This window comes from Telopea speciosissima, chromosome 2 (assembly GCF_018873765.1).
Source record: "Telopea speciosissima isolate NSW1024214 ecotype Mountain lineage chromosome 2, Tspe_v1, whole genome shotgun sequence".
NCBI classification, from domain to species: Eukaryota; Viridiplantae; Streptophyta; class Magnoliopsida; order Proteales; family Proteaceae; genus Telopea; species Telopea speciosissima.
The window spans coordinates 47,126,933-47,150,657 of NC_057917.1; the positions used below are offsets into that span (position 1 = coordinate 47,126,933).

Consider the following 23,725-nt stretch of genomic DNA (forward strand, 5'->3'; position numbering starts at 1 on the left):
GCCAGACCCACTGCTTTGATAGTGATACTCATGTGTTGGCTGGCCAAACTGACCATAGGCACTATATTCAGAACCGGTGCTCTGCTGGCCATAATCATAGTGATGATGAGGTTGATATGATTGCCACGACTGATGCTCACTACCAGTATCCGTAGTCATGCTTCCAAAACTTGCTACCATGGTGTTCATACTCGTGTCATCATACTGAAGTTGGTTATGTTTGCGACCCATCCTTCTCTTGTACGTTTTGCTGTGGCCACCATGGTCTTGGTCTTGTGTGGCATCTATAAACTGAGACATACCTGTGAAACGCACAGGATCCTCTTGCGTTCCCACATCATGTTGATTTTGCTCGCGCATCCCCTCCTGACGATCATCATAACAACCACCACTCTACATGCCCACCACCACCCACCACTACCACCAGCATCACCACCAGTAGGGTTATCACCATCACCATCACCATCACCATCAGGAGCAGTTCCTGTTGCATCCTCAAAAGGTCTCGGTGACTGAGAATGTGCACGCCCCTCTTGCGACATATAGTCGTCAACATCTGTACCGGTTACGAACGCAATGATGGAGTTGGGCCTACCTCCAGGCTCATCCATCTCTGGTGCACCACGATCCCTTACCCACTGGAATAGAGGATCCTCATCATCATTAGAGTCCTGGAATATGTTGGCTAGCTCGATGGGATCTTTGTCATTGTTCTCAAATTCTTCACGTATGTGCCTCATCCTTAGTCTCATATTATAATGCACATACATCAGCTGCTCCAGTCGTTGACTACCCAATCTGTTCTACCTCTTTGAGTGTATCAATGCGAATGTACTCTAGTTGCGCTCGCACCCAGAGGATGAACAAGTTTGTGAGAGCACTTTGATGGCTACCTTCCTCAGGTTGGGTGAACATGTACCATAAAGTACCCACCAGTCAGCTGCATTATAAACATAGAGTATTAAGAATATGTGCATTCTAAAAGGATAAAATTATAATTCATAAATGTAATGTCATGCCACATTGCCACCTACCAGGGTCTGACTTTTGTCTACCCTCCTCTGCAGTTTTTCGACTGAAACTTGCTGAGGCCTCTCTGAAGAATTTGATCTATTTTCATTTTAAATTTCAAACAGTGTTAGAGGCATTAGTATTTGCTATTTAGTAATTACATTCCTTTACTTACTACCAAAGTAATAAAGTCTCATACTCTCACCTCATCATTGCAGTCAGATTGTGTCTTGGGGTCAACCTCCAACTTCTCAATAACAGTTTCAACTGCCAATAACAAATCCGTGTCTAGCCCAAGATTATGCGAATACTGGTACTTTGGATTCAAATAGTATGCTAGTAAAGGGAAAACCACAAATATAAGTTGTTAGTGACTTAATACTTTTGAGTTTTGAATATGTAAATGTAAAAACTCATATAAAGTTTAAAGTATGTTGAAGTGTTGAACTCACCAGCTTTATGCAAGGGATGACTCAAGTGCTTCTCCCATCGCTCATCAATGATGTTAATGTATGAGCAAGCACTTCGGAGTATTGCAGCGCGGACCATTTCCTTCATCTTCTGCAAGGCAGCATATATGTCGGGCAAGGTAGGCTTCTTCTCCGTGTCAACCATCCTTAGTACTGCCACCACTGGCTCTAATATGGCAACAACTTTATACAAGTCCTTCCAAAATTGATCACTTGCAATGGTCTGTTGTGCTGCCTTCCCTTCTTCTGTCCTAGAACCTGTCCAACTAAACCATTGTTCACTTGCAAACATTGACCTCAGACCTACCACCTTCGTCTGAAAGCTCTTCAATGCAATGTAATTGGTGGCAAATCGAGTAACATCAGGCCTCACTAAATCCCCCTTGCATTTTTCCCTCATCATGGCTAAAGCATAACCATGGTTATACACAAAGGTGGTCACTTGCCTTGCCCTATTGACCACACCAGCCACCAAAGCTTTTTTCCCCATGTCCTTCAGCATTAAATCAATAGAATGGGCCACACATGGAATCCAAAAGAGGCGGATCCTCTTACTCTTCTTGTTCATCAATTTCTCTCCAGCCTTCTTAAAATTAGAACCGTTATCCGTCACAATTTAGATAACGTTCTTTGCTCCTATATCTTCCTCCACCACTTGCTTCAGTAGCTTATACAAGTATGATGCATCCATTACATGCTTTGATGTATCAACAGACTTCAAGAAGACAGTCTTCCCATTACAACTCACCATGAAATTTATAATTGATTGTCTAGTAGGTCCAGTCCAACCATCAACCATAAGAGTAACCCCATGTGTCCCACCTTGGCTTCAGACCCTCTATGTACTCTTTCAGCTCCTCTACCTCTTTAGGCAAATATACATTATACAACTCATATGGAGTAGGCCCCTTCCATCCTGGGCCAGCCCTCCCTGCAGCGTCAAGGAATGCATTATAATATGTTCCTTGTGCTACATTAGCTGGAATGTCATTATATAGCATGAACTTGCTAAAGGCTTTCCGTGTTTCCTCTTGTTTACCACCAAACACTTGCTGGATGGTTGGCTGGAAGGCATCTTATTACCTAAAGGTAGATGGACCCTGCTCAAAAATGGTATCTGGGGAACGTGCTCGTGGTCGGGCTTGGGGCCGTGGGATATCTCTTGTGCCAGTGCTTCTCCTCCTCTCATCTTGTTGCACTAGTGCAAATGAGCCAGATCCACCAGCTCCTCTTGCTTGCTCATATGCTCTTATATTCTCAAAATGAAAACTTTGCCTACTCTCTGCCAAAGTCTGCTGGTAAATCCTCCATTCAGCCTCTGATTCGAACTCACAAGGTGTAGGCCTATATTCAGTATCATCTCCTACTCCTCCACGGATCTCTACACCAGGCCTCTCTAGAACTGCCTCATCAAAAGCTATTTGTTGTCTTTCCCTCTCAGCTTTTTTTGTTCGTACTCCTCTCAAGTTTTGTGCCATTGCCAATTTCACTTGGCTCGGAACATTTCGGCATTTGGCAACATCCTTGCCCAGACCAGACAAATGTTACTTTAACCTAGTTGCTCCTTCAAAATTTAGAATCTTTCCACAGTAGTTACACTTTGACTTCTTTTTGTCCTCGGACATCGAGACTCCATGCAAGGATTTAAGTATCAGTATCGGGTATCGTATCGGTCAGGCAATTTTAAGAGACGTATCGTAGCGTATCGGAGATACGTATCGATCGGTGCAGAAATGCATGAAAATGATCAAAATACACATGAAAATACACTTTTGGACCCAAAAAACAATATAAACAAGCAATTTGTGTCATATATCATGCATATATACTAAGAATTGTGAATAATCAATAACCAGACAAGTGCGGCACTTTGAAATTGTTATAAAAGATTAAACTAACATAGAAATTGCATCATTTTCATGTATTTACTACCTAGCAAAGTTGCCCTAAACAATATTTAAACATTTTTATATTTTCTACAACTAGTTACACATTATTTTATTTTTCAAATAATGAAAAAAAAATGACATAATGTACACCTATATGAATCTAACTCTTCTCTTCTATTTCAGCCAATTACACATTTTATCAAACTATAATGAAAGAGTATAGATGGAAAATTCATGATTTTTGACATTTTTTAAAGTATTTTTTAAATTCAGAAAATACCCAAAAAATTAAAAAAAATACAGATTTTAGGGTAAATGTATAATCTTGTATTCTTGTTGGGATGTCATAGATCTATACATAATGTACTACATGTACTATATACATTAGCATTTGTTTTAAATTTAAGAAGAAAATAAATAAAAAAAATCATTTTAAAGAAGGAATTTTCTGTTTTGGGTAAAAAATGCCAAAGAAGCATGGATTTGAAGTCAAATCTTTGTAAATGTATACAAAGAATGCAATTTCTATGTTAGTTTAACATACTCCCTTTGATTCATACCAAAAATCAAAGATTTAAGCAAAAGAATCAATTTTTTTTCAAAAAACTTACCTTTCCCTTCAAGAACAGCTTTTGATTTCAAATGTGGGCTGTTAGATGCACCAAATGATGTGATTTCACCAGCTTTAGGGTCTTTTTTGGCAAAGGATTGAAAGCTCTCAACAAATCTTACCCAAAAACCAAGTTTAAATGTGTTTTTTGAAGGGTTTCTCAAAGCTGGAAAGAGGTTTTTTCCGCTAGCCTGCTCAAAGTTCGACTTTCTGGTTTTCAGAAATGAAATGGACATGTGGGTTTTAAGTAACGATACGTATCGAGACGTATCGAGTCGTCTCGATATGTATCGTTATGTATCGGTCGATACATATCGATACATATCGATACATATCGAGACGACTCGATACGTCTCGATATGTATTGTTTTTTTAAATATAATAACATAACATTTTTAAAAACTCTCGGCTGTATCGACACGTATCGATCGTATCGTATCGTATCGGTACGTCTCGATCGATACGTCTCGATATAGTCGAGACATTTGCATTTTTTTTTTAAAAAGATATGTCTCGGCCTGTATCATATCGACCACGACCGATACCGAGACGATACGATACGGTCCGAGACTTAAATCCTGTCTCCATGTAGCCATGCTATATCCCCCATTGTGTAAGAAATATCTTATTTTTTACACTGTTACATAAAAAAACATGTATTAGTAACTATTACAGACTTAAAGTAAGGTATTAAACACTTAAAGTATTGTATTCATAACTATTAAACATAGTATGAAGCTACTAGAACAATCAAATACCTATATCTTATTTATTCCCTAACCCTCATATATATTTATTAATTAAAAATAATATTTATAATTTTTATTAAAAATAATTATACCTTCAAATATAAAATGTTATAACATAATGATGTATTTGACATCATTTGAAGTTGGGCATTATGTACAAATGTTGTGTATAATTTTCCAACAAAAACAGGTATTTTTCCTTAATTTTACATATTTTTTAACTATTTTAATAATATTATTATTAAATCAAAAAAAAAAAAAATTTTAATGGGTGAAAAAAAAAAATGACTCCATGAGGCTATAGAGCATGCAAACTTGTCTAACATTTATCAAAATCATATCCAAACAATAAGTATTTATCCGATTTTTTTTACTTTCTTTTTTGAAAAAAATCAATTTTTTTTCCAGAAATTATAATAAAAAATTTAATAACCCAAAAAAATTCGGCCTCCATCAAGTGATAGATCGGCCAAAGTTGTGTAACATAACCCAAAATCACATGAATCTACCAAAATTTCATCAATTTTTTTTTGAAAAAAATAGATTTAGGGAAAATGGGTTACCTTTCAAAAATCCTTCAAAAACTTGATCAATCTTGCAAAAGTGAGCTTCAATCTTCAATTTGGCAGCAAAATCACCTTCCAAAGCTTTGAATCCAAGCAAAAAATGAAGAAGGGAAGAGAGGAATTGAGAGAAGTGAGAAGAGAGAGCTAAATGAGTAAAGAGCCCTCTTGACAGAATCTCGCCGAGTTCTGTCGAGAGGGTTGGTTTTGAATCATTTGATAAGTTAAATGGGTCAAAATGACCTTGGCCCAGACCCGAAACCAAGCCCATGACCCCAGGTCTCGCCGAGATCTCGCCGAGATTTTGAATTTTTCCTTCTACAGGTTGTATGCCCAGCCGAAACGAGAAACACTCGAGATTTTGCTGAGATCACGTTGAGATCTCGCCGAGAAAGTGAACTTTTCCCACTCGAAGGCCATCTTGACTCGGTAATTTGAAAAACCGAGAATCTCGGCGAGATTTCGCGAGATTTCGGACTATGGGCCCAGCACCGACATCACATCATATTGGATCAGTGGGTAGTCATGGTTCTTCTTCACAATCACAGATTGGTCACCAATATCCTAGGAGAGGTTACCTTTAATATGTTGATGACTCCATTTACATGGCAATTGTGGATGACTACACTCGTTTCTTCTCCGAAACTATACTATGGTCCACATATATCCTTCAGACAGAGGACAATGGACGTCGACTCCAGCGGAGCATGAGTGGAGTCGATCCAGGAAGGCATAGCAATTATTATTAGGATTTGTTTCATGACAGTTGTCAGTCTTCTGAGTTGTGAGTTGTGAGTTGCGACTTGTGAGTTGTGAACTTGTGACTTTGTGAGTTTGTGTATTGAGTATTGAACTACTGACTTTATGCACTTATGAATTTTTTTAATTTAAAGTTTAAACTAAAGGCCACATTTGACTTTATTTTTTATTCATTACTTTGTTTCAATTTGTTATTATGTCTGAGTAATTATACAATGTGTATTTAACTATTTTTACATCAGGGTCCGATCGTCTACTGTCAATCAAGGGTGCAAACCCAAAACACCACTTTGAGTTCACTTTTTTACAATATGAAGGTTTAAATGTGTTTATTTAGCTTAAAGAAGGGTGTACATGAAGAATCAGGCATTAATATGGCCAAAAACCCACCGAGATGGACTGCCAAAATATGGCAGAAAAAATACCATTTCGGCGAAATTTCGGTAAATTTCGGATATTTTGGATATCTCGACCAGCCCGAGATACCAATATATCACGAGATCTTGAACCTTGCTTCTTTGTTTAAATTCCAACAATGTGGCTATCTCACCTAGGCTTTAATACTTTTGTGAAGGAATGTTGGTCTTCTGTGTATGAAGTTTCTGCTTTGCAGATTCCTTTCTTGAAGCTTAAGTTTTTGCGGGTTAGGCTTAAGGCTTGGAACAAGGAGGTTTTTGGTAACATCCATCAAAATGTAAAGAATTATGAGGATGACATCTACCGAGTAGAAGCTGCTCATGATCTTAACCCTTGTAATGATTATATTCTTCAATTACAAGTCGCCCGTGATCATCTTCAAAATGTTCTGTTGCAAGAAGAAAGTTTTTGGAAAGAGAAATCCAGGGTGAAGTGGCTCTTGGAAGGTGAAAGAAATACAAAATTCTTCCATGCTATGATTAATGTTAAAAGAAAAAGAAATAGTGTGGAAAAAATGAAAAATAGTGAAGGTGATTGGATTGTTGGTAGTGAGGGTGCAATTCAGAGGCTATAAAAATTTTTGCTGAAATGTTCTCTTTGGAGAATTGTTCTCGACATGCGGAGCTGCTTAGTGTGATACCTTGGGTTATTACCGAGGAGGATAACACCCGTTTGATTGCCCCTCCATCTTTGAAGGGGGTTGAAGGAGCGGTTTTCTCGCTTTCTAAAAATAGTGCCCCGGGGCCGGATGGATTTACAGGTTATTTTTTCACTTCTTGTTGGGAGATTGTGCAAGAGGATGTCTGGGCTGTAATGAAAGATTTTTTTGATGGGGGCACTCTTCCTAGGAGTTTAACTTCTTCCCACCTGATCCTCATTCCAAAAAAGAACCCGGAATTGATGTCAAATTTCCGCCCAATTAACCTTTGTAATTTTTCCTATAAAATCATTGCAAAAATCCTTTCCTCTAGGCTTGCCTCCCTTCTCCCTTTGTTAATTTCTGAGGAGCAAGGGGTGTTTGTCCAAGGTAGAAGCATTCAGGATAATATTGCATTGGTATAAGAAGTGGTTCAAGAAATTAATAGAAAAACAAAGGGGGGGGGGGGGGGGCGGGGGAATGTGTTGCTTAAGCTTGACATGGTGAAAGCATATGACCGCATGGAGTGGAGCTTTCAGGTAGAGTTTTCAGCCAAATTTGGTTTCAGCAATGATTGGATTAATCTTATCCAAAAAACCATGGTCAATTGCTGGCTTTCAGTGGTTATGGATGTTGGACCTTCTGGTTATTTTAAATCTTAAAGGGGTCTCCGCCAAGGTGACCCACTTTCGCTGACCCTCTTTATTTTAGCGGAAGAGGTCCTGAGTAGGAGATTAAAAATTTATTTGCTGAAGGTCATGCCAAATATTATCAGCTTTCTAGGGGTTGTCCTGGAATATCTCAACCTGTTTGCAGATTACACGATTATCTTCACAAAGGGTCTCAAATCGTCACTTAAGCAGGTGATGGGTTTTATTTCCAGGTACGAGGAATTTTCAGGGCAGCTTGTAAATTGGCAGAAGAGCAGTTTTATTAGCAATTCAAAGGCTTTGGAAGCATGCAATAGGTTGATTGGCTCCATTACAGGGTTCACAAGAAAATCTCTCTCCATCACTTATTTGGGCGCTCCTTTACACAATGGCAGATTGAAAACATATTTCTTTGATGATTTGCTTGCCAGGATCAAGAATAAGGTGGCGGGGTAGAAAGGAAGACTTCTTTTTGTTGGGGGAAGGCTTACCCTCATCAAGCATGTTTTAGCTTCAATGCCCATTCATATTTTATCCTGCTTAAAAATTCCCCTTTCGGTTACGAAAAGATTTTACTCTATCTGCTCGAACTTTTTATGGGGTTCCTCGGAGTTTGGTAATCGCCATCACTAGGCGAATTGGAGGAAAGTTTGTAGACCGATTCAGGAGGGGGGTTTCGGCTTAAGAACCCTGGAAGATCTTAGTCTTTCCCTGAGAATCAAGGGTCTTTAGCGGGTTCTCTTAGAAAATTCTCTATGGAGTTTTATCATTAAAGCAAAAATTTTAAAGGGGAACCACATTATTTTTGCTAATACCAATACAGTAGGTTCTATCTCCTGGCGTAAGGCTTTTGAACACAAAGATTTTGTGCTTTCAAACTCAAGGTGGTTGGTGGGGGGGCAAGGTGAAGTTTTATTATGGCTGGATGACTGGCTAGGGGTTGGGCCTTTATTGAACTTTGTGGATGGAGCTATCAATGTTCTACTAAATGTCCGGGTAAAAGATGTGCTCTAAGAAGATGGGTTGTGGGAACAAGACACCTTGAATCTTATCGATAACCTGGATATCCGCAGTCAAATCAGCAATAGCAATATATTTTGCTCCTCCAGGTTAGATAAGATTGTTTGGACACCTACTTCCAATGGAAAATTTTCTGTAAGGTCAGCTTGGAATGTGGTTCGCACCTACGATCCTACAGTCTCTTATTTTAAGTGGTTTTGGAATGCTTCGGTTCCAACAAAGATTGGGTCATTTTCCTGGCAAGTTCTCAATGGGAATGTTTGTGATGATATCCTGATGAATTTGGGTAGTTCGTTGGCTTTGAAATGTGTTTGTTGCAAAGAGCCATGGAGGGAAACTACTAATCACATCTTTATTCATGGAGGCATGGCTACCAAAGTGTGGGATTTCTTTAGTGGCTTGGTTGACATTGTCTTGATCCCCACTCAGGACATTAAGAGTCGAATCCTTTTTTGGCATATTCAGGCGGCCTCTAGTGGAATCTGCGATTTTATAACAAGTATCATTCCCTCTTTCATTTATTGGTCAGGCATCTTTGGGCTTCCTCAATCTGTTATTAAATCCATGGAGTCCCTCATGGCCTCCTTTCTTTGGAAGGACACTGAATCAGCTAGGTTCCTCCATCCTACCAGTTGGGAAGCTGTGTGTCTCCCCAAAAATGAAAGTGGCCTAGGCATTCGTAGAATAAAAGATGTGAACTCTGTCGGTATCATCAAGCTCATTTGGAAGATTGCCTCAAAGCAGAAAAGTATCTGGGTCGACTGGTTATATTCAGGGCTTCTTCGCCAGGACTAAATCTAGATTGCTTCAGCCTCTTCCGATGCCTCTTGGGTCTGGCGAAAGATCCTTGCTAGCCATCCCCTGGTCCTCCAAGCTATCCGCTCTAGTATTGGTGACGGGCTCTCCTCCTACCTTTGGTTGGACCATTGGCACCCCAAGGGAATTCTCCTCCATTTGGTCTCTCTAAGAACCATCTATGCTTCGGGTCTCAACAGGCTATCTCTAGTGGCTGATATCATTGATTGAGCTGGCTGATCTCCTCCTCCATCTCCCTCCCTTGGTTTCATCTGGAATGAGCTCCACACCATCTCTAGAAGGCCTGCTCCTAGAGGTGACTGTGTTACTTGGAAGACCAGCAACTCTTGCTCCTTTTCTTCCAAGGCTGCCTGGAATATCATCCGTCTAAACACCCCTTTTGCTCCTTGGCGCAAGCTGCTCTAGTTCAAGCACCACATCCCCCGTCACTGTTTCACAGCTTGGAGAATCTTCACAAAATGCCTCCCAACTCAGGCTTTTCTTCGCTCTAGGCAGATCTCAGTCTCTCCTACCTGTTGCCTCTACTGGAACAATACTGAAGACTTGGATCATCTTTTTTTTTAGTGCCCTAGTGCTACTGCCATCTGGAAAGGAATCTTGTCCAAGTGCTGGCCTTCTCGCAGAAGAATCCTCCTTTTCTCAAGGGAATGGATCTGGATTGATATGACCTTTGCAGGTCACTCTATTTGTGACACTGTTGGCAGATTAGCTTTTTGTGCAACTCTCAACCACATTTGGATGGAGCGCAATATCAGGAAATGGACCTCCAACTCTCGCTCCTATCAGAAGATTTGGGATTCCATTTCCTTTGAAATTAAAGCAAAGTTAATGCTAGCTCCTCTCTCTTGCTGCTCGGACACCCCAAGGAACAGGCTCATTGTTGATTCCTGGGGCTTATCTAATGTTTCTTTTGTTGCTTCTGCTGGCCTTTAACTAAGTTAGGGCCTGGCTTTTTTATTTTTTTATTTTTTCTTCTTCCCCTCAGGGCCCCTTGTTTTTCTTCTCCCTTTTGGTAATGAAATTCTTATTCACCCAAAAAAAAATCATTTCCTCTTTCATTGTTTGGGAACTCCGGAGAGAGAGAAACAACCGCAGGCACAATGAGGGAATAAGGACAGGCTCTAGAATCATTAAGAAGGTAATTGCATGGATTCACGAAATTCCCTTTCCTAAGAATTTTTTGAAAAAGAATTTATTTCTCAAGGATGATCTTATATTGAAGATTTTCAATTTAAGACCCCCAACACCAAAGCAGAAAAGGCCCGTGCCAATATATAGGTGTCCCCCTTTAATATGTTGAAATTAAATGTTGATGGAGCCAATAGGGGAAATCCAGGAGTGAGTGGTGGTGGAGGTATTAATCATGATAGCGAAGGGTCCTTGATTGCTGCCTTCTCTAATTTTTATGGTATTTGTTCTAACTCGGTGGCTGAAATGAGAGCCCTTCTAGATGGGCTGCGGCTTTGCGCCAGCTTGGGTTTACACTGTTTCTTTGTCAGCTCAAATTCCGCTGCGATTGTGCACTTTGTCGCACAAAAGGAGTGTAACCTGTGGAGCTGTTGGTTTTGGTGCCAGGAGGTCCTCGCTCTTATTGACTCTCTTGGTGTGTGCATTCACTTCGCTTATCGTGAAAGGAATCATGCAGTGGATTTTTTGGCGAACTTTGCTTGTGAATCTTTGGTCAGTTCTTCTCTCCACGATGTTCACAGTAGCCCGCATGGTTTACGCTGGATTGTTAGGGAGGACAAAACTGGTTTACCAGTTTTCAAAATGTAATTATTTTGGTGGGCGGGTTTTTTTTCCCTTTTGGCATGCGAGAGAGCGAGGCTCTTTGGGTTGGGGTAAGGCGGTTTATGTCCCCCCCGTGTAATTTCTATTATTTTCTTTATTAATAAAATTTCAGGGGCCAGCCCAGGTCCCAGATAATATTCGGGTTAAAAAAAAAAACTGACTGTAAAATAAGATCCTGATCAAATTGTTAGATTTGAAGTAACTGAAGAAGCCAACTTGAATTAGGAAACTTAAAATTCAGTCAGAGAACAGAATTTGATAGCAGAGATTTGAGATTCAAACAATATACTAATCGATCCAATTTAATGCACATACCATCATAGTTCAAAATCTCGCTAAAATTTCAGATATTTCAGCCAGGCCGAGGTGAGATGCTATATCAAAATGAAAAAATACAATATTTTGGAAATTTTGGTCATCTCGTTTGGGAAATTTTGAAAATTTTGGTCTAAAAAATGCACCGTTTCATCGAAATTTTGGTTATTTCGGTCATTTCATTTTGGTATTTTGGCATTTTACACCCCGAAATGGCGAAGCAAAACTCGTAGAAAAAATACAATATTTCAGCGAAATTTCTGTATCTCGAAAATTTCAGTCTGGCCGAAATGGCCTTCCAAGACGAGATTTAATACTGTGCATACAATAGATTGAACCCTTAAGAATGTTCTGAAATCAGATCTGAAAAATCAAATTCAGAAAACAAAGATTTTGAAGAAGTTGACCGTGAGTAAGAATTCTAAATTGATTTGAAAACTGAGAATAAACAGAATTTGGTGTTAAGAGTTGTTAGTATTTTGTACAAGGGTAGTTCTGTCCATAGTTGTCACGGCGTCACGGCGATCCAAGTCGGTGGAAGGGTGTCACGTCGATATATCGACATGTCGCCCGCCATGGCGTTGCCATGGGCGAGCATGTCGACCATGTTTAATTTTTTATTTTCTGTATTTTTAATGTCATTTAGTATGCTATAATATATGTCCTATAACATCAAAAATCAACATGAAAGTGTACTACACTACTACTAGTATACTATGCCACTATGGTTTAATTCATGAAAGTGTAACTAATATCCATTAGTGTATATGAAAGTATGAAAAATTGAAAATATAGATTAACTTTGTCAAAATATCGACCGATATGCCAACATATCGTGGTATGGCGTCCATGGCGACGCCATGGCGTCGCCATGGAAGCCATATCGAGCGATATATTTACATCCACCATGGCGTAGCTCGATATGCCACCTCTCCCAGCGCCGGACGCCATGGCGGCGACGCCATGACAACTATGGTTCTGTCACTATCTTGTTATAAGACATGACTTAAGTTGTATTTTTCCTTTTCTTTTCTTATTTCCATTTACCTCCTTAGGGAGGTCAATGTAATTCTAGAAGTTATTAATGAAGTTAATATGTGTGTTGAGAAACCCTCAACACAAATAATCGTTTTTCTCTCCAAACCCTTTTCTTCTTCTTCTCTTCTCCTATCTTCTTCACCTGTGAATTTTGCCCTACTACTTGTATCTATCTATTCATAAAACCTAACTTGGTATCAAAGCAGTCTTTCACTGGTTTGAGAGTCGACTAAGGCTCAGTTGGTCTATTTCACCTCTGCTTGGAACCCTAGAAAGATAGAGGGTTCTATTAGAGGCTATATTATGTGAAATATCAACTATACAACATTCTTTGGAGTTGTTTCTTTCAACCCAACAGTAATGGAGGGAGTTTTCTAGCTCGTGGAATGCATTTGAAGCCCTAGAAGCTGGACAGAGCATTACCGCCAGCTGTAGAGTATTCTGCTCATCTCTCTCTCATCTCTCCAACACTTGGGATGAGAACTGAAGCTCTTGGATCCCCTAAGGGTCCTCTTCTAGTCCCCCAACAGCCCTGTTGTTAAATGCCTTTGATTGAGGAGCATAGCTCAAATCATTGGCGCTCCTCAAGTATCGTCAGATTCTGTTCTTATGTTTGTTGGGTCTTTTATTGGCTGAAATGAGAGGAATGGTTCCTATTGCTTGATACTGTCACCTATTTAAATGTCTTTGGCCATTGTGGAGGGGAACCAAAAATGTTTTTGAGTGATTGGTTGTGATTTTTTATTCAAGGATCCACTTTCGGTTTGTTTGTCAACTGAAATGTTGGTGATTGTTGTGGCTTCGGTTGTTGGCTGGACTCTGTGCAATCTTTTTCTTTGAGCTGCCCTATTTGCTGAACTACTTCCTTGTGTGTTTGCTGGATTACTTCCTTGTATTTGGGTAGAGTGTTTTACTCCCCATTTGTCAGTTGTGCAAGGCACTATTTTGCTGTGTTGAGTATTTTTTAGGACCACATCCACCATGACTGGGAATGATTTTGAGGTCACTGGACCAACTGCTAGCAGCCCAAGTAGTGGTTATCCAACTATGGCTTCTTTTGATAACCCCAACACCCAAATCTCTATTGTGAAGTTGGATAATACCAACTACTTGGACTGGTCTCGTTCTGTGAAGATGTCCCTGAGAAGTAGGGGAAAGTTGGGGTATATCACTGGTTCTATTAAGGAGCCTGCTACTACTGATCCAGGATATCTGAAATGGGAGACTGAGAACTCCACAATTATGACTTGGTTGGTTTTCTCCATGAAACCTGAGATCAGTAGGAGATTTATGGACAAGGAGACTGCCAAGGATATGTGGGAGAGTGTTGCCTGGACCTTTGATCGAGTTGGTGACTATGCAAAGGTGTACCAAATTCACCAAAAGGTCACCAATATGAAGCAGGGTGATAGAAGCATCTCTGACTACTACAACATTGTGATCAGCCTGTAACAGGATCATGATCACTACAGGTATCTTCGACTATCCAACTCTGAAGATGAAGTTAAGGTTTACAAGAATCAGGAGGTTGAGAGGATTTTTTCTCTTCTTGGTGGGGTCAATCTAGAGTATGAGCCCATTCGTCTGCAGATTCTAGGGAGGTCTCCCTTTCCATCCTTGGATGAAGTATGTAGTTACTTGCAAAGTGAAGAAACTAGGAGAACAACTACGAATACTGCACCATCTACAGAGCGATCTGCTCTTTTTTCTAGTTCCCACAGAGACTGGAAAAGTGGGGGAAAGGCCAAGGGCCAACTCGTGGAGATCACCGTGAGAGATTTAAATGTGATCACTGTGGAAAACTGGGGCATACCAAGGACAGGTGTTGAGACCTTCATGGGCAACCCCTTGGAATACGTGGTGGTTCATCTGGTGCCCGTGGTGGCAACTGAGAAGGAGCTAGTGCTCTCTCTGAAAAATGGTTACTAGTGATGATTTTGTGAAAAACCATTTTTTTTTAACACAATTGTGATTAAATCCGGTTTATTATCCTTAAACGCGTCGATCCTTGAACCGTTAACGGCCTAATTCCCAAACCGGAAGACAGGGCGTTACATGATGTGCTGAATTTGCACTCTTTCCTTATTTTGAAGGTTGAAGGAACCACATAATTCTGCAGCTAAAGAAGCTGGGTTGCTCAACAGCACTGAAAGCGGTCCAGCTACTACCCTTCTTTCTGTCATTATAATTCAATTGAATTGTCAAAAGAATATGAGCCATGAAGGCAATCAATTTTTCATTGAGGAAGAAGAAGATGATGGCAAAAATAACATAAGTCACAAGTCTAATAAAGATGATGACTGATGTTGATGAAACACTAGTGAACCAAAAGAATCTCCATAATATCTAAATGATAGACAATTGAAAACTGAATGGGGACAAATGAGGACATGACAAAGCTGAATCGACACATCAGAGACTTCCAATTTTCCAATCAATTAATACTTTAATAAATGTTATTTTCAAATATAATAGATCTCATGAATCATTTTTTAAGTGAAACTAACAAAAGGATTTATGAAATACAGGTTCTATACTGACCTGGATCAAGCGGAAAGAAAAGACCATAAGGTTCCAGGTATTCATTAAGCTCCATCCATCCAATCCCAGGCTCAACAACCACATCCATGTCTTCAAGATGCAGTACTTTAACATTCTGCCATGCAAACAGCAGAAATGCAGCCTCTGATTATTGCAGTAGCAGATGTTTCCTCGATTAACTTTTATACAGAAAGCATTTAAATCCCAGCAAACCTAAAACATCTTAAAGTTGATAAGCTTTACTCAGAATTGAACGTGAAATAACTTCGATTACAAATCATGTCAGAAGTAGAAAAGATAGCAAAATGGTATCTAACAGGAGTCTCAAGGACTAAGTTATTATTTTAGTTATCTCCTAAGATGCTCAAATCCGATCACTGGTTCTGGTTCAAACTTTAAGGATTTATTCTCCTTCCCTGTTAGCCCGCTCAACCAGAATTTTGCCAAATTACATGTCTTTTCTCTGGTGAATTAAATCTCAGTTGCTGGTTTTGGTTCCTACTTCCTCCGATTCTGGATTTACATGAGGTTTTCAAACTCTAATACTGAGGTGATTAGAATACCCGATTACTTCTTTCCCATCAAAAGCAAATCCTCCATCATCCGATCTCCATCAGGGTCTCTAGGATATTCATGTGCTCAGTTCCTGAACCTCATATGTGGAGGAACAATAGGTAATCTGGATCTGCATGATGGTCACCCATCAGTGCACCTTGTTCATGCTGTCCTTTGCTGATCCCTTTTGTCACTTATTTGGGCCTTCAAGGGCATCTTTTCTTTTTTTGTGAATAACACCAATTTTATTGCAAAAAAAAAAAGATGACTTATCAGTAGGGGAACACAGCAAATGAAAAACAAACAAAAAGACCATTGAAGAACAACCTTATTCTCTGCATGGAGGCCCAAGGGTCTCCAGAATAATCATCAGTTGGCCCCTGAGCCTCATACATGGAGAAACAGTGGGTAACCAGGACCTCCATGATGGTCCCCCATCAGACAGATCTTGTCCATTCTGTCCTTTTGTCACACATTTGGAGATAATCTATTCCTTTTTATGAATAACTGACTTTGTTACACAAAAAGGACCTATCGAGTTGGAGAATACAGCACATGGAAAACAACCAAAAGATAATCAAAAAAAAGGACGCACACAGGGGTGGTGGGAAGACTTAATTCAATAAGGTTGTTTGGGACATCCTATTGACTTATTCCCCCATATTTATGAACAAACTGCTACAACACATAATACAAAAACTCTTAACTGCTGATCAAAAAGAAAATGCAAGAGTAAGAGCTAATTGTCATAAAAGTTAATAAGAAACTTTAATTCATACTTTCATCAATGACATGTCAATGCATACACCCCCATTTGGAGACAAAGTGTTACCCTCAAGTGATGTAGCTCCACCATATGGTACAATAGGAACCTGCTTATGACAAAAGAATGAGCAGTTTAGACAACCAAGGAAACCAATGAGATTATCTAGTCATAAATTATGCTTGGTTAGTGAGTATTAGTTCTTGGAACTTTCAGGGATCCATTTAATGTTAGGGTAAAATGAGGCATAAAATTTCAAGTCAAGCGATGTATCTTCCTTCCTTTTTGGCTTTCTTTTTTTGTGCAATTCTGTGCTGAAATTTTAGAAAATAAGCATTTTTGGCAGAAGAAGCTGGGTTGGTTATGGGAGATAGAGCTGGGTAGGAGGGTCATAACTCCTAGTAGTGCCATGTTGGCAGTATGTGAATCACCAAATGACACACATAGTTGTCACGGCGTCACGGCGATCCAAGTCGGTGGAGGGGTGTCACGTCGATATATCGACATGTCGCCCGCCATGGCGAGCATGTCGACCATGTTTTGTTTTTTATTTTCTCTATTTTTAATGTGTTAATAGATGTATACTCAAGCCATGTTTTATTTTTTCTCTATTGTTTCTCAAGTTTTAAGAAGAAAATTCAGAAATCGAAGAAGAAATCGAAGAGGGAAAGAAGAAATCGAAAGAAATCGACGAGGGAAAGAAGACAGGAAGAAGAAATCGAAGAGGGAAAGAAGAAATCGAAAGAAATTGAAGAGGGAAAGAAGAAATCGAAGAGGGAAGAAGAAATCGAAGACAGGAAGAAGAAATCGAAGAGGGAAAGAGAGACAGGAAGAAGAAATCAAAGAGGGACGCCATGGCATAGGTCGCCATGCAACCCTCTCCAGCGCCAGGACGCCATGGCAACTATGATGACACACTAATCTCTTAAGTGGAGAGGGGAGTTAAGTAGATTTTATTTTAATGGTTTTTAGCCGAATATGTGGTGAGTTGTAGTCAAGAGGAAGAAGCAGATTAACGAGAGCGCAACAATTGGGGTGAGTTTGCTTCCTCTGTTTCTGGACATAAGTTTTAAAAAACCAGAATGGAACAAGGGTTGATTCGAATAGGATAGAAATTGGTTAGAATTGGTTCAGAATTGACTGAAACTCTATAAAGTAAAATTAAGAAGAATCATGATTTCTAAAAATTTGGGATTTTTTAGAGTTTTTTTTTATTCAAAAGACCCATTGATAAAGAAGGGTTCAATTCAGGGATCACTGGAAGAAAGAAATGCAAGGAAATGTCGTCAGATCACAAGGACGATGTTGATCAGTTGTTCGCTTGCTTCAAGTGTGGTGTCTCTCCTCCTCGTTTGATAAACACTTTCCCTGGAAGTGTTTTCTAAAATAATTGCTCTCTCTAAACTTCAAAGTTTCTATAAAATTTTCCCTTCGGTGGTCTGTGCAAAGATTCGAAGGAAGCAGGACGTCGGAACTCAGGCGGCGAACACTCGAAGTCGATTTGGAGAAGGATCAAGAGCAGTCAAGTGGATATTGGACTTCTCCCAGATCTTGCTATTCACTTTTCATTCACTCGTAAAAAAGGGCAGAGGTGACGGAGATGGGTTTTCATCCATGGCGTTGAATACACCGAACGGAAAGTGCAGAGACGATTGAAGGGACCCCATGAAAGAGACGAGTCCAACTTAGGGAAAGAAAGAAAGAAAGGGAAAAAAGGGCAGAGGCGACGGAGATGGGTTTACATCGATGGCGTTGAATTCTTTCGCAGCGAATTGAAGTCGTGGCTTCTCAAGATTCATACTGAGAATGCAATTTACAACCACCATGGCCTATATCGCCTTCGATCACCATATATCAGAAGCTTAAAAACCTTAAACCCCAATAATCTGTGTTGCCTTTGGAGGACGAATTGAACACCAACCAAAGGGAGAAAGATCGCCGAAGAAGTTTTTAGGTTGCTCTGCAGGTGCAAGTTAGCGCCGGTGTTAGGGTTTGATGGCCGAGCTTCCCACCGCTGGGGGGACTCGCCCACCGGACGGCGCGCGACCGGCGGCACGCCAGGCAGTGTCGTACTCGTTGGTGGTCTCCTGCAATGCCGCTGCGGCTCCATCAGTTGCGATAAAGAAACCAACCATGCACAAGGGGACACCCGCGGTGTTCTTCTCCGAGGAAGACATCGCGTGATCAGAGGAGCCATTCAGGTTAGCCTTGGTTGCGAAGTGCTCCTTCGGTAGGCTGTCCTTGTTTGAATTGAAGCGCTCTTTGCAGTCAGTTTTCCATCTATCTGCGGATGTGGTGCTGTCTTCGCTCGATGCTAGGCATGTGCTGCTTCGGTTTGTACACCACGCAGACTATGTGAGGGTATGGTTGAAAGAGTACATGGTGATCAAGGGTTTTCCTAGTAGAGTTTTCAAGTGGGCAAGGATGTTTAAGGCTGGGCTCGAGTCTCCGGTGGTGCCGATTTGGGTTTCGTTCCCAAATCTACCTGTTAACCTTTATCATGGGAATTTCTTCCTCTCGGTGGCTGGAGTGGTGGGGAAGGTCTTGAAGGTCGACGGTGCAACGTCGGGGTGCACTAGAACAGTCGAGGCGAGGGCGTGCATGGAGGTGGATTTGCGCGCAACGCTGCCGGAGCGTATTTGGATTGGTTGTGGGGTGTCAGGCTTCTTTCAAAAGGTCACATTCGAAAGGCTGCCTTCCTTCTACATGGGGTGTGGCAAATTAGGGCACGCCATGGAGATTTGTCGCAAACGCTCTGTGGGTGTTTGTTCAGGGGACAAGAGGACTGTAGAGGAGGGTTTATGAGAAGGGGCAATCCCTGGGCAGCGAAACGAAGGAGCTTTGGTAACGGAAGGTTTGGGACAGGAGACCATCAATCTTGGTCACAACAAAGCTGCAGACATGGTGATAAGGCCTCAGGCTGAAAGGAACCCATCTCAGGTGGAGGAACCACAGGTGGAGGGAGGAGAGGATATCCGTGAGGGGCAGCAGTTGCTTCCGTGGGTTGCAGCACACGAAGGGCACGGAGGCCTACAGGAAGGGTGCTTGAGGCAGGCGTGAATCAGTAGGGACGATCAAGATCACGATCAGTGAGCGGTAGTTCTGATGCAGAACAGGAGGTCGAGAATGTGGAGGTCACCAACATTGTATTGGGGAGGCGTGGAAGAGGGAGCCATGACAAAGCTCGACAGAGCCCAAGCAAAACTGAAGGGAGGGTAGCCGATGGGCAGATGAGGAAGGAGGGTCTCTCCACAAAGGATGACTCGTGGATTGCAAGCGTTCATAAGCTGCAGGGTTGGAAGGCTACTTTAGAGGACCTGCGATCTAGTAATAGCAGGCTGGACAGAGGCTATAAGGCTTTCCTGGTACGGCTTCAAGAAGAGAGAGGATCACAGGCAGAGTTGGAGAATTCCTCTTCAGAGGGGAATAGGACCAATCAGGGTCCCACAGTGCGCCAAAGAATGGTTACTAGGTCCATGCGACCGAATCCTCCCCCGCGTCTTGTGTATAATGATCGTGTTATTCTGGAACATTAGGGGGGTGGGGAACAAGCCGACGTTGCGGCGTTTGAAAGCTCTGATTACTTCTGAGAAGGCTGATATGGTGGCCCTAGCAGAACCAAAAATCCAGTTTGCCAAGGCAGCCCGTATTATGAGAAGGTTAGGTATGGATGCAGTTTGCTCCAATGGAGCGGAGAAGGGGGAGAGAATCTGGGTTTTCTAGAAGAATGTTCTCCAAGTCAATGTGGTGATGGAACACATGCAATTTGTTTCTTTGGAATGCTCTGATCGCGTTTCAAACAGATTTTTAATTACCTTTGTGCATGGATTTTGCTCGGTTATGGAGCGGCGTCAGCTCTGGGCTGATCTTTTGGGCAGCGTGCGTGATACAAATGTCCCCTAGGCTGTGGGAGGAGACTTTAACGCTGTCCTAGACCCACTTGAAAAGGTTGGAGGGAGGGCAGCCTGTTCCACCTCCCTCGAGGAGTTTGGGAATTTTGTGAGTGAAGCAGGGCTTGTGGACGGGGATTTTGTTGGGAATGCCTTCACATGGTCCAACAACCAATCAGGCGGAAATAAAGTGGGGGCTCGTCTCGATCGGTTCCTCTTTAATGGCCAGTGGGCAAAGTTGTTTGCAGTTAGTAAGGTGATGCACTTGAGCAGGGTGTGCTCGGATCACTCTCCGATTCTGCTAGAGTGTGCGACACAGGTGGTACAACATGTAAGTACTTTTAAATTTCAGCAGATGTGGATTTCTCATCCAGGTTTTTTGGATTGTGTCAAAGAGTGTTGGGAGGTCCCGGTTCATGGCCCAACCCTACACGTTTTGTTCCTAAAATTGAAAGCTCTTCGGGCTCGTCTGCGGGGTTGGAATAAAGATGTTTTTGGCGACATCCATCAAAATGTCAGAAGAGCGGAGGATAGAGTATGCAGGGCTGAAACTGTTCTGGAGCAAAATCCGTCTACAAATGCTAAAGAAGAATTGGAGGAGGCTACCAAAGCCCTTAACGGGGGGCTGTTGCAGGAGGCAATTTTCTGGCGGCAGAAATCATGGGTAAAGGAGACAGGAACACGAAGTTATTTCACACATCGGCCAAGATGCACAGGTTGCGGCAAAATGTGAGTAAAATAAAGGATGGGAATGGTGACTGGATCTCTTATGTGAGTGGCATTGAAGTGGAAGCGGTAAGATTTTTTACTAACGCCTTCTCGTCTCAAGGTTGCATTCAAGACGATGACCTTTTCAGAACATTCCCCCCACTGGAATCTGATGCGGAGAACGCCTTTCTCATGCTCCCCCCGAAGCTGGAAGAGGTAAAAACTGCCATGTTTGGTTTGTCTGCAAATAGTGCCCCTGGCCCGAATGGGTTCACAGGCTAATTTTTCATTGCATGCTAGGATATAATTAAATTTGATGTGTGGGCTGCGGTCAAAGAATTTTTTATAGGGGGTGCCCTACCGCAATGCTATACCTCTGCTAATTTGGTGCTGATTCCAGAAAAAGATAACCCGGAGACAATGGTTGATTTTCGCCCCATCAGCCTATGCAACTTCTCATACAAAATTTTAGCCAAGGTGATATCGACGAGGCTAGCCAGCACCCTCCCCTTCATCATATCGGAGGAACAAGGAGCATTTGTACAGGGCCGCAACATCCTTGATAACATTGTGTTGGTGCAGGAAGTTGCTCTTGAAATCAATAGAAAAACCCGAGGAGGAAATGTGATTCTGAAGTTGGACATGGCTAAGGTGTACGACCAATTGGAGTGGGATTTTTTATTCAAGGTCTTAAGTAAGTTTGGCTTTGCTCCAGGATGGGTTCAGCTGGTGAAAAAGACGGTTGTGGCCTGCTGGTTCTCAATAGTTATGAGGGGAAAGCATGCAGGTTTTTTCAAGTCCACTAGGGGGGTGAGACAAGGGGACCCTCTTTCGCCTGCACTCTTTATTCTGGCTGAGGAAGTGTTGAGTCGTGGCTTAAAATCGCTTTTCTTGGAAGGACGAGCCGAGTTCTTTCATTTACCTCGAGAATGCCCAGGGATTTTACACAGTCTATTCGTAGATGACACAATAATCTTCACCAAGGGCCTGAAATCGTCATTGAAGCAGGTATGTGGTTTTATTTGCAGATATGAAGGGGCCTCAGGCCAGTTGGTTAACAGGTTGAAAAGTTGTTTTGTGATGAGTGAAAAAGTTTCGAGCCACAAGAGCCGAATGGTGGAGTTGATAACCGAGTTTCCTAGGAAAAGACTATCAATCACCTACAGGGGCACCCCTTTATACACAAGACGCCTGCGGGTGTGTTATTTTGATGGGTTACTGGCAAAGTTGAGATCCACGGTGGCGGGCTGGCAAGGAAAAATTCTCTCATCGGGTGGAAGGGTCGTCTTGCTCAAACACGTGTTGTCCTCCGTGCCAATACACATTATGTCCACCCTGGATCTACCAAAATCGGTGGTAAGAAAATTCAACGGCATATGCGCTGATTTTTTATGGGGCACTTCGGAATGGGGTAAACGGCATCACTGGGTTGCCTAGAAAAAAATCTGTTTGCCTTGCTCGGAAGGCGGTTTAGGGATTCGACACATTGGAGACATGGGAAAGGCGCTAAGATTGAAAGGACTTTGGAGACTCATGGCCAGTGATTCCCTGTGGTGCTCTCTCTTTAAAGGGAAGTACCTCAAGAACAAGCACTTAGCTCTTACAAGTGTGAGGGCAACAGGGACAGTGTCGTGGAGAAAGACGCTTCGCCATAAAGATTTTATCCTCACAAACTCTCAATGGCTTCTAGGAAAGGGAGATGTCCTATTTTGGCTAGACAACTGGTCAGGTTGGGGTGCCCTAATGGACTTTGTTGATGGAGCTTTACACCTGGACCTAACAATCCGTGTTAAAGAAGTGCTATTCAGAGATGGGACCTGGAATATGGAGATTTTGAATAAAATTGATTCAGCCATGGTGCGCAATGGAATTTTGGCGGGAAATTTTTCACTGTCGGACCAGGAAGATTGTTTAATATGTAAACCGGCAAGTGATGGGAAGCTCACCACACATTCCTGAAGGGAATGAGCTAAGGCAGACCGAAACAGAAAGGCCATTTGCAAAGTGGTGTTGGAACAGTTCGGTTCCCCCAAAGGTAGGGTTCTTCTCTTGGCAGGTGATGAGTGGAGGGGTGCCCACCGATGATGCAATTCAGAAGATGGGGGTGCCCTTAGCCTCAAGATGCCTGTGCTGTGGTCACCCAAGCATAGAAACTGCGTCTCATGTGCTGGTTAATGGAGGAACTGCGAGGAAGGTATGGGAATTTTTTTCGCAGCTTTGTGAGGTTGAGCTGATACCACTGCAGGATGTGCGAAGTCGCATCGCATTTTGGCACAACAATGCGAGCTCTTATAACCTCTATGGGAGGGTCATTGGTGTGCTTCCATCTTTTATACTATGGGAGCTGTGGAAAGAGAGAAACAACCGTAAACATGGAGAGAAGGGGCACTCGGCCAGCTGCATTGTGAGGGTCATAAGGAGGTGGATTTCTGAATTACCCCTGTCGTTTTCTTTGGGCAGCTCTCCTTCTTTCAAAGAAAAGTTAACACTGCAGTTCTTTGGCATTTCTCATCGGCCTAAAGCTTGGAAAGCA

The 23,725-nt window shown here is 41.9% G+C and overlaps 1 protein-coding gene across 2 annotated transcripts in view; it reads right to left on the reverse strand.

Annotated features, from left to right (window-relative positions):
• The window catches only part of LOC122649561 (D-lactate dehydrogenase [cytochrome], mitochondrial-like), a 134,247-nt gene that overhangs the window by 76,524 nt on the left and 33,998 nt on the right, over positions 1-23,725 (reverse strand). For both annotated transcript variants that reach the window (XM_043842759.1, XM_043842758.1), the window contains exons 5-6: positions 16,611-16,703; positions 15,277-15,391 (exon numbers count right to left, since the gene is read on the reverse strand). In XM_043842759.1, coding sequence (XP_043698694.1) covers positions 15,277-15,391; positions 16,611-16,703 — 208 coding nt within the window. The remainder of the gene's footprint in view (positions 1-15,276; positions 15,392-16,610; positions 16,704-23,725) is intronic.